The sequence below is a fragment of the Bidens hawaiensis genome, unplaced genomic scaffold (genome assembly GCF_021521415.1).
Source record: "Bidens hawaiensis isolate Kalapana, Puna unplaced genomic scaffold, B.hawaiensis_p1.1 tig00041220_1, whole genome shotgun sequence".
NCBI lineage: Eukaryota > Viridiplantae > Streptophyta > Magnoliopsida > Asterales > Asteraceae > Bidens > Bidens hawaiensis.
Genome location: NW_027497301.1, coordinates 33,267 through 45,315, shown reverse-complemented (window position 1 = coordinate 45,315; position 12,049 = coordinate 33,267). Strand labels below are relative to the sequence as shown.

Below are 12,049 nucleotides of genomic sequence, written 5' to 3'. Positions count from 1 at the left end.
TGGAAAGTTTGTGACTGCCCGTTGGAACCTCAGCTATGGGACGGATTATCCCGGGGATACTGGAAATCATATCTTTCATCTTCTGTAATTCCCTGGCTATATCGGGGGATATCCCCTTGTCCTGCATAGATCCATGGTTAGTGTACAAATTAGAATTAAGTAAACTGTTACCAGGATCTTGGTTAGGTCTCTGGTATCCTGAGCTTGGGTGGTTAATTCCTCCATTAATGGTATCCCCAAGATAAGGAGGTGCCTGCATAGGGATGTCATCTCCAACATGCACTTCCGAGGATATCATAGGGGATCCTGATGAGAATATGCCAGCAGGAACGCTTGGGCGAGGCCGCATGTTGATGGAACCTGGCCTCTTTGGTCCAGGTAACTCTAAGGATACCGAAGGAAAAGATCTCCAGTATCCTAATTGCTGCTGCGATGGAATCCTTGGTGATTGTGTCCCCAAGGATCCAGGATTCTGAAGGATAGAAGATCCTGGAGAATCAAAATCAAGGACCCTGGGCATGATTGGAGTGGCCTCCTGCCCTGGTTTCTTTTTGATTCCTTCATTCTCTTTACAATGGTCTCACAACCAAAAACCAGTTCAATCTTTGCTCCAGTGGTCATTGTAAAGAGAATGAAGGTGAATGAAATAAACGGATTTAATGGATTAAAGCACCGTTAGCCCCACGGTGGGCGCCAAATTGTTTTGGTCAAAAATTAACAACAATGATTTCGTAACCAAATTAGTAATCGGGACTAGGTGCTTGTATGAAATGAACGTAAAAGTACTTGAACACAAGGATTTGTTGCGAGGAAAAAACCCGTTATCCTTAGGATAACAAGCAAAAAACCCCCGGGCGGTGAAAACTATCACCACCGGTTTATTAATAACAAAGGCGATTACAATTGTGGAGCTCAAACTTGATCGTGATTACAAAGAGTGCGAGTACTAGTAAGTTCTCGAGTGCTAGAGTGTGTGTTTTATGATCCATTTTGAGCTCTATTTATATAAAATTAAAACTAACTAGAATTCCTATATTTAAGGAAACTACGGACTTATTCCAATTAGCCGTTAGCCCTTCAATCAGCACGTTTCCTTTCTTGTCACGCTTTATTAACTGAAAGTGCGAGTCTTTGGGAGATCACAATAACAATCTTTGACCTGGTAAACATAGAAAGAAGCAAAAATCGTGTTATATATATAATGTAATTAGGATACCGGTTACCTCTGAGGATACCGCATCCCAAATCGGCTCTGAATAATGTTTACTGAGGATACTGAAAATCCATGCCCTAACATTACCTATGAAGACGGTTGAATGAATTAGAAATATTTATCTTGGATAAATATAGATGCTCAAGGGTCACGGATGATGGACACGTGTAACAAGAATGCACCGCACATCCAGGAATTCAAAATTCAAAATATGAAAATTTTACAGCTGTAACCCCTACCTACAGCTGTTAAATTTAGGGACAATTGTCAGGGCACGGATTTTCGGTATCCTCAGCAAATACTATACTCAGAACAATTCCAGGATGCAGTATCCTCCAAGGTAACAGGTATCCTGAATATATTATATAACTAACAAATTGTTCCCAGACTTTCCTTGTTTACCAGGTCAAAGACCGTTGATGTGATCTCCCGGAGACTCGCTCTTGCCGTTATTAGACCGTGGCAGCAAAGGAAACGTGTTAACTAACAAGATTAATGGCTAATTGGATTCATTCCAAAGTTTCCTTAAATATAGGGTATATTGTTAGCTTTATTCTTGTATAAATAGAGCTTACCTCAGATCATAACACACACACTTTTTAGCACTCGAGACTTAGAGTACTCGTTCATTGTAATCACGATCCGATTAAGCTCCACCACTTGTAACCACTTCATTATTAATAAATCGGTGGTGATAGTTTTTACCACCCGGGGTTTTTTTCTTGTTATCCTAAGGATAACAGGGTTTTTCCTCACAACAAATCTCTATGTTCAAGCAATATTTACAAGCACCTAGTCCTATTTTACTAATTTGATTGTAAAATCGCACTTGTCAATTTTTAACCAAAACAATAATACTATTCAATTTTTAGACAAGTGAAGCTCAAGAAATGGGGCTCTGATATCAATTATATGGCCACTGCACTTGCAGTTGCTGCCACTAAGAATATTTATGCTAAATTAACTTATGATAGCTTGCTTTTGAGATAAAACTTTATATTTCTGTTTTTTTTTTAATCAAGAGCAAATCTTGTGATTGTAAAACCATAGATTTATGCTTCTTGCTAAACCACTAAATGCAAGTCCAAGTTTTATCCTTTTAGTTTCTTGAAATTGAGATTGTGTGAAATGAGATTATCAATCATAAAGATGTGAATATGGGGTTTCATTAACTTTATTTGAAGAAATTATGGAGGAGACCCATACAGGTGAACGGCGTAAACCGTTAATATTTGCACAATATTTGAAAGTTATTGATGCACTTTTTTGGTTCAGTGTTGGGTGAAGAAAAAAGATGATCCTTTGCCTCTTGACATGCAACAAGCAGGAGACAACATAATATGGACTTCTGGTCTCTTGTTATGGAAAAGGTGAGGTAATCTAATATTTTGGTAATCTCAAAATGGTAAAATTACATGAGACTTTTGGATTGGTGAATTTTGAGATTACCAGCAAATTGATAAACAATTGTAGTTTATACTACCAATTTTTAAGGTTCTGTTAAGATAACATAACAAATTTCAAGAAGTAACAAACATGAATTCGAACCAACTTGTGAAGACATATTTGAATCATTAATTACGAAATTAGTTTGTATCAACTATATGTAAACCATCCACTAGATGTCAGTTTATATTCAGATTGTTAGTTTTCAAATAATCGCCATCACTTCAAGTTTAGTAATGCCAAAGTTTTAATTTCTAGATTAATGTTTGCAATAGGATACGATTCATTTCACATCTTTGATGGCTAAAATATATTAATACAGATAGTATTACTTCTAATTTAAACGAGTTTTGTCGTTTTTCTTGTAAAAATTTATGAACTTGGAGTTAATTGGAGTTGGAAAGCAGAGTGAAATTTATGAACTTTGGTTCATGGTTTGATATAAACCGCGAAAACCGGACCGTGAACACCCCTATTGTGCGTAAGAGATTGAGACAATTGATTCAGGTTGATGTTCACTTTAGATTTCAATTTATTGTTTGTACAACTTATTTGAGCATTAATGGTGTATAAAGTTGTCGAGGTATACAGAGGGTATATTGGAAATAACGAATTTGATATTACAGATTTTGAGTTTAACAAGTTTTACTAAAAAATGGTCAAAATTATCTACCTTTGTTGTTTGAATGATAAAGTAGTAGTTGACTTTTATAGTGAAATATAGTTTTGAAAAGTTTTAACCCAAAATTATGATTCATTTGCATTAATTCAATTGTGTTTAATAGTTCCAAAAAAAAAATTCAATTGTGGTTAAATGCAATGATACATTTCGTATAATATTTTCCAATATTATTAGCATAAATAACCAACATAACAAGGGTCTGGTTTTTTGTAATAGTTGACGCCTTCATGACAATGGTTGACTATTGATTTCACGATTGAATGTTGTCGGTGACCTACTCCCTATTAAACTGCTAGAGTGGCTGGGCTCTTAGACACTCTCGCGAAACCTCCAAAGTAACATCTTACATCTATTTTGATCTATATGCACACTTTTTCTTATATATGTTTGTATCTGTATTTGTGGATGCATATTATAATAATTAAATTACATATAAATTCTCTTCTGATTAATGTGTATATGTATTGCTCAACCCATTCAATTTTGTTGCTGAATTTGTTGAATTAGTTAATTTGTTTTACTTAGTATGATGTGTAGGTTTGTGGAGTAAGATGCTAACATACTAAGTTCTTAGGATTGTTATTTTTTAGGCTTGGGTTTTGGCTTTTATGAAATACGATGTTAAAAAAAATACGTGACTATTAAATATAAGTGTTTAGCATAATAAAATAAATTTGGAATTTTTTCGTACGGTAAACAATACCAACCAGCAAATGCCAGTACCATAACGAGCCGAATCATTACCGACTAAATTTCCTTTGCCTCCCCGCCGCAGTGCGCGGGCTCTTCTACTAGTATGTATATATGTTTATATGCATGGTTTGTGTATGTGTGTGTATGTATGTGTATATACCGTATATATGTATGTAAGGTATTTTCATGTAGGATATGATATATTTATATTTATTATGTTAGGTTGTTACTTGATTTTAATGTTTGTAAGTGTATAAGATGTGTGCACTTATGCAAGATGATTGTGTTTATTTAATACCACTTCGTGTATCCCAAAAATTAAATCAAGGATAATAGTTTTTTTTTACTATCATCGTGGATTGTATTTGTAATTTAGAAAAAAAAATGAATTTTAGACTTCACCTTCATGTATTCGTCTGCTTAAAAAAAAAGATCTAGATTTCATTGATTTTGAAAAAAGAAAAACAATTTTGGATTTCACCATCATCGACCTAGATTCGCATATTGCTATCCACAATAAAAAAAACAATTCCAAACCATCTACATAGATGCGGCCCTCATCTTCGTCTCAAAATCACAAGTTGGTTCCGTCTGATTTTCATATTTCTAATCCGCTTGGGTGATACTTGTCAAAGTCGGGTTTGATCAGATTTTTTTCTTTACATTTTGGCTGCCGATTAAAGTTTAAGATTTCATTCACCAAAGTTGGTTAATGAAATTTGGTAAAACACTTTCTTTAAAACGATGAATTTCTTTTAACTTTTGTCATATGTACGACATAAACCTAAGACCTCTACTTTCAGTTTCACCACTAGTTTCAAATTCCAATCCCATTGAATTCCACGTGCCAACCGTCTCAATCCGCAAACGCAAACGGGCGGAACTCAAAAGAACCCGGCCCATTCGACATCATCTGAAGCCCACCTACTCAAACATCTAACCCTCTACCAGTAAAACAAACCCCCACACGATCTGCGGTGTAGTCAGTTAGTTGTTCACAAAACACCAGCTACTGGATGAACAATTTAACCATCATACAATCATGCATACTCTGAATCACCTCATAAAGGTTTGAATTTGATAGATCTATATCTCAATCACTGTCTTTTCATTTCTTAATCCTCAATTCAACACTTAGGGTTTATTGCCATAGAATTATTAGTCAATTAGTGGAGATTGAGTAGTTAGGGTTTCATCAAATTTGGGGGTTTTGAGGCTTAGACATGCAATCTCGAAGACACGAGGATTTTGATTACGATCGGCGCCGTCGAGACGGGTACTCGGCGGTGTCGCCTCGCTCGAAGAGGACTTGGAGTCCTCGTAAAGTTGAGGGCTTTGCGTACCCCGAGCGGGCGGTGGCGGGTGGTCATAGGAGTGTTTCTTTAGAAAGGAGAGGTTTTGATGGTGGTGGGAGGAGTGTTAGGGCGAGGTTGCCGCTTTATATGGAGGGGAAAAGAGGGCGGGCGTTGTATAAGGATGATTGGGTTAGTGATAGGGATTTGACGAGTCCGGAGCGGCGTGCTAGGTTTGAGTTTTTTGAGTATGTGGATAGGAAACATGATGATGTGGATTATTCTTCTCCTGCGAGGCGTGAGTTTGGTTCGTCGAGAATTGGTTCAAGAGATGATAAGTTTGAAGTTAGGAGGTTTGATAGTGGTGGTATTCGGGAGTTACCGAGTCAGAAACCGGAAGGTATGGGTCTGTACAAGTCGGCTGGTGATATGGGACCCGGACCCGGACCTAAACCTGAAACTGCTTCAGCATCGTTAAACGTTGGGTTAGGTCAGATTGGGAAAGAAAGAGTTCATTATCCAGATGTTAGAGATTTGTATTCATTTGATAAGTTCGCATCTATGAAACATTTTGTGGATGATGGCAAAAGTATGGTTCATCCAAGGGATACTTATTCCAGTTTGACGGGAATTAGGTCTGAGGAGGAACCAATGGGTGCGTCACATTTTAAGGATTATGCAAGAACATCTCCAAGAAAGTTGAGGGTTGACCCGTTAGATTATCGAGGTGGCATACCTTTCTCTAGAGACAACCCTCCATTATCTCACTCGAGATATGAGCAAAGGCAGCATTTGGACCTTCACAGAGACGCTGATCTTGACGTCAATGATGACATGGCGCCATACCGGGAGGAAAGATTTAGTCCTTCAAGAACAGGGCGTCTTGATTCTTTCCGTCTTCAACCAAGAACACAAGAAAAAGATGACTATTTGTATCCATCGGATGAAATCTATGAAAAGATGGATTTACACAAGAGAGTGGATTACAATGGTAGAGATATGCTTACACCAAGTTTATTGGATCGTGTTACACATAGGGCAGAACCTTCTGATATGGGTCACAGGAATATGAGCAGTAGACGTTCATTGGACCGTATTCCTTTAACTGCTACAAATAACATTGGTTTAAGCAGATCGCCAGCTGAAAAACGAGAGCTTCCACGGTATTTTGATCCTGAAAGTATTCATTCTCGCCTTGGGAGGAAAGTTACAAGAGAAGATGATATGCCATACATGGGTATGACACAAGATCGTGAAACAGAACGTTCTAGAGTGGATTATGAGTATGAAAGAGGTTTAAGTCCAGGATCTCGTGAAGAAAGAATGAGAAGCTTCCAAGGGATTTTATATGAAAGAGAACATAAGATGGAGGGCCGTGATCCTCCGTCATATGACTCATCCTGTAGATATCTGAAGAGGAAATACACATTGGAAGATGAAGGCAATAGGATTCCTTCTAGAAACATGATGAGTAGATTTGACACATTTTATAGAAGACACGATCGAGACTTTAGAGATGAAGAGTGGACGGATCAAGATGCTGGGAGGTCAAGGATTTCTGAAAGGATACGTAAGGTTTATGATGATGATGAATTTGTTTATGATCCTGATGAATTTGATCATGGTCATGATCATGATTATCATAAAAGATCATATAAGTATGATGATGAACATGCAAAAGGTTATTCAAGATCTGGTGGTCGGGGTGGGTATAGTTCATACCATCCAAATAGAAGAAATTTTCTTCCCAGATGGAAGAATGCGCCAAGAAGTGAAAATGAGAAGGATGCTGCTGACATTTACTCAAGTGAAATTGATCAGTATGAACCAAAAGAAAATACTAAGGAGTTCAAGCAGCTGGTAAATGATTATTTCTTATCTTTTACCAAAAAGTTGTATGAAAATTCAGTAGTGAGAAGAAGATACATGGAGCAAGGACGGGCAGGTAGCTTGTTCTGCATCGTTTGTGGTGGAAGGTCTGTGTTTCTCTTTACAATTTCTTGATAATTTCTGCACCTTGATCATTTGAAACTATTTGATCTAGAAGATTCAGGGACCCCTATGGTTTTCAGCTTAGGATAACTTATTAATGCAATTGTTTTCTTCGTTTTCCTTCTTTATAAAAGGAGGTTTTGTTTGAAACAAAGTGGTGCTTCTATTGGCCAACTTGTTTCTGGTTGATGAAGCAAAGTCAACTTTTGGACAACTATTAGGTCTTTGCAGGTATCTGTAAAGAGGATAATTTCGAGCCGGTAACATGTTAAGTTGGTACTAAAGAGTATGCTTAGACATGGGTTATGTACACAAAAATGTGCATGTTTTGTTTTGAGCCAAGTCAACTTCTGATATGTTTTTACATCTGAAGTCAACAGCCTTGCACATATGGATTTACTCTAGAGGGGTGATGTTGCACCTGGTTCAAATTGGCTGCTTCTTCAGTAGGGTTGGAGTATGTAACTATGTAAGTGAACACTCACAAGAGATGTTTGCTATACAAGGATTCAAGGGGACAAATATAGTTGCATTGCCATATTTATCTTTCACTTGATGGATTTGTCAGCTTATTGATCTTGGTTTGCTATCTTGAAATTGCTTCAGAGGGCACAAAGCGGCCTAGGTTGCCACTTTTTGTCTGATGTGTTGCCTTTGGATTGGGTGTCGCTTTAGGTTGCCAGATTTTCTGTTCAGTAACTTTGCTAGGGTTTAGAGGATGATAGTTGGACTGTTGGAGCAATTCTTCTTCAGGAAGAAAAAGAAACTAGGATAAAAGATAAAAAAGGAGAAGAGAGAGGGAGAAGATGAGTTTTGAGCAGGGGGGTTCATTATTCAAATCAAAAAACCGAAAATTAAACTAATCGAATTTGTTTTTTCAATTGAATTAGAATGTGTGATTTTCGAGTCGTTTCGACCTGATCTTTGAGTCCGAATTTTATATGTATGTATATATATATATATGTGTGTGTCTGTGTGTGTGTATATATTATTTTCTATGTATATTAATTGTTCTTTTATTTTTGTTTATTGTTTTTCTCATTATTCGAATCAACCGAATTTTAACCCAATTCCAATTTGTTTTACGAACCTGATTTCAAAATTTTGAATTTCGAATAACGCGATCCCAAAAAGTGTGTTAATGTCTTTGTTTTCTTGTCTGAATATAACAGTTTTTATTTTTTGATTTTATGGTATTTAAACCCAAAAAGTGTGTTAATGTCTTTGTTTTCTTGTCTGAATATAACAGTTTTTATTTTTTGATTTTATGGTATTTAAACAGGTTTTTTTGTTAGGTTTTTATTTATATATTTTAGCTTGTTTTGTTTTACATATAGTTTGTCAGTTGTGTTCATTATGTCTAGCCTGTTTAACATATAGCTTGTTTTGTTTTATTTATATATTTTAGCTTGTTATGTCTATAATAATTTTATTATCTTATTTTTGGATATTTGATAAACAAAGTAAAAAAAATATTACCTGGGATAAATATATTTTGAATTTGAATGACAAATGTCTCGGTAATTGAGTCTGCGCCTTTACCTAGGCTTCCAGGACCCTAAGCGCCTCACGCCTTTTAAAACCATTTTCAGTTTTCTAGTTCTCTCGGATAACCTAATAGGATACCTACTGTGAAGATCAATAAAACAGTTTTCTTTTGGGATGTGACCTCTTCGAATACTCTAGCTATTGCAGTAACGCATTGAAGAATTAGAGAAAGTATTCATCTTGTAGCAGAAACGTCATTTATTTGTTGACTTTGAAGTTGTGAGATTTTGATCTCCTTGTCTTGCATATAGAGGGATCTAACTAGGGGTCCATTGCATATGCAATAGTTTGTTGTTTCAGAAAGTTAGTTCGGTTATGTGATACATTACCGGCCATTAACATTTAGCTACATTCTTTTGTACACTTACTCTAACCTTCTAATAACTTTACATTATTTCAGCCTCTCAAAAGAGTTTTTAGACACGCAACGGTTAGCAATGCATGCATTCATGTCACACAAGAGCGGGTTGAGGGCTCAACATTTAGGACTCCTCAAAGCAGTATGTGTTATGTTAGATTGGAACAGTGTTATCCCTGCAGATAGTCCTAGATGGTTTCCAGAACCCATTTCCACCACTGAAGCTTTAGCTCAAAGACAAGATCTTATAATCTGGCCTCCACTTGTCATAGTTCATAACACCTCTATTTTAAGCAGCAATTCGAAAGGCGAGGGACCCACATCTGTAGAAGCACTTGGACAGTATCTCCGAGGTATATTATTTTTCTTCAACATACGTAACATGTTAACTGATTATTGTGACTTGAGGTCATAATAATCAGTTTTAGCTATGTAGGTTTGTATCTGCTTCATTAGGCTGATTATGTTTATTTGATTATTCAAGATTTGAGATTACCATAGTTATCAAATGCGTTATGCGCAGTCAAGGCAAGGCGCATAGGCCTCGCCTTGGGCCTAGGTGCAAAGCGCAAAAAAAGCGAGGGCCTGAGGAAAAATAAGTGCCCTTAAATAAAACATTTAAAACATATTATGTATATGAAAAATAATACTATTCTTCAAATAAAAAAGGCAATTATATAAATTTAATATCATCTATTGAGTCCATCATCATCATCATCGTACTCAGTATATGATGATAATGAGTCCATCATCTAATGAGTCCAAAAGTTCTAAAATAGTCAAGATTCAAATGTGATTCCAAAACTTGAATAACAAAATCATCATCATCATCGTACTCAGTATATCCCACCAATAGCAATGCTATGGTAGGGTCTGAGGAGGGTAAGATGTAGACAGCCTTACCTCTATCCCATAGGGATAGAGAGGCTGCTTCCGGTGAGACCCCCGGCTCGATAACTTGAATAACAAAATGTATCAATATAATGCTTTTTGACTTCTCCTAGATCTAACTTTCAATAGCAACCCTTGTGTTTCTTTTGCTCGGCTTTTATGTTCTCATGTTCTTGGCATAGACAATGCCGAAGTGCTCGCCTAGGAACTAGAAGCGCGTTTATTGAGCCTCGCCTGAAAAATGAGCCTAGGCGCAAGAAGCGAGGGCTTTTAATAACTATGGAGATTACTTCTCTATATCTTTTTTTTACCCCAACTAAAAAGGTTTTGGCTATTGAAGTTATAAACTATAATGTTTGGCCCTTATCACACTAACATGCACGCATATGCTTGATTGATGAGTAGAATCACAAAAACTGGTATTTGTGGTAAAACACTCTATGACTCTTTTTTTTTTGGTTGAAACTCAATGACTCACAAGACTTCTTAAACACTCGATTAGGATCAAACTAAAACATAAGTGGGTATGTATACTCGACTGATCCTAAACCAATTATGACTCAAAAACTATTTGAACAAATAATTAAAGCCAAGCAAATATTCAACTCTATTTCTAGCCACCTTTTAACGTTATCTCTAGTTTTGTTCTGTGAGATACGTAAAACATCAGAATTAAGGGGGAGATTGAAGAATAATCCTAATCTTTTACAAATGAAACAGGTCAAAATTAGAGATAAGGTTAAAAAAGTTGTTAAGAGATTGAATTTGAATATTTGTTTATTTATTAAGCTTACAGGGTTGGGTTTAATTACATGTTTAAATAGTTTTGAGTCATAATAGGTTAATGATTGATAAGGTTTATATACCATGTATTTTTTAGTTTGATATGGGTCAAGTTATTAAGTTATGGGAATTGAGTTTAATAAATAAAAATGAGTCCTTTGTGATTTTGTTTTTCAATTAAAGAATTGTGTGTGAGATCTTGGTCAGCATGTCTTGTGTGAAATTTGTTTGACAAATATTTTTCAAATAAATATTTTATATCTGATTAAAAGTAGTTGTGATTTTAAATATTGGACATAAGAGTAGTCGTTTTGGTCATTTTATATGCAACTTTCTAAAAAACAACCATAATTTGTCGAGCACTCTGATAATTTGATTATCATTTAACACCCAATTTTTTCACAATTAATGAACACAATTATCAGGTTTAGGTTTAAGTGGTGGGAAAGTTAAGCTCGGGAAGCCTGCAAACTGCAGCATAATGTTAGTTAAATTTTTGGGCACATTTTCTGGATTACAAGACGCAGAAAAGATTCATGATCACTTTTTAAAGAAGAGACATGGAAGAAAACATTTTGACCAAATTAGTTCTAGCAAAGGGAAGAGCAACCGTGAAGAGAGTGCAGAGAAAGAGACAGAACGGGTGTTATTTGGGTACATGGGTATTGCTGAAGATTTGGATAAAGTTGATATCGATACCAAACGCAAGTGTTCAATCAAGAGCAAGAAGGAAATTCAAGACATAGCTGATGCTCCTGTGAAACCTGGTGAGTAAGCACATCTAGTTAATGAATTTTAATTAACTTTTTTTTTGGTTATTTTGGATTTGTTATTACTTACAAAACCTACCAATGTAATGAACCTTTAGTTTGGTTGAAACTTATGTATCTTTTGGTGTTGCTAGAGGCTTTTATAGCATTATTACTGATTTAAAGTAGAAGCTTTAGCGATAAACATACTTTAATAATCGTGTTTGTTTAATAACTAATTCGTAAATTTACTAGGTTATCTGGTTATGACTGCTTCAGTGTACTAATAGTGGTCAGTTACTAATGATGATCATTTTCTATTAAAGGACCGATTCAAACTGATTAGTAATAGCTTACTATTCATGATGACCATTGGTAATCAGTCAATTATGAGATCGAGTA

The 12,049-nt window shown here is 35.8% G+C and overlaps 1 protein-coding gene across 1 annotated transcript; it reads left to right on the top strand.

Annotated features, from left to right (window-relative positions):
* The first annotated feature begins 5,715 nt into the window (after window positions 1–5,715).
* Window positions 5,716–11,787, top strand: LOC143592782 (uncharacterized). Its single transcript, XM_077072613.1, has 3 exons — window positions 5,716–7,302; window positions 9,267–9,577; window positions 11,324–11,787. Exons 1-3 carry the CDS (start codon window positions 5,729–5,731, stop codon window positions 11,671–11,673), a joined length of 2,235 nt encoding a protein of 744 aa, XP_076928728.1. The 5' UTR covers window positions 5,716–5,728; the 3' UTR covers window positions 11,674–11,787.
* Window positions 11,788–12,049: the final 262 nt, after the last annotated feature.

Excerpts from the sequence above, each read along its gene's own strand:
- LOC143592782 (XM_077072613.1), top strand. The coding sequence starts at position 5,729 with ATGGGTCTGTACAAGTCGGCTGGTGATATGGGACCCGGACCCGGACCT. Across the intron at positions 7,303-9,266 it reads TGCATCGTTTGTGGTGGAAG|CCTCTCAAAAGAGTTTTTAG; the intron begins GTCTGTGTTTCT and ends ACATTATTTCAG. Across the intron at positions 9,578-11,323 it reads ACTTGGACAGTATCTCCGAG|GTTTAGGTTTAAGTGGTGGG; the intron begins GTATATTATTTT and ends CACAATTATCAG.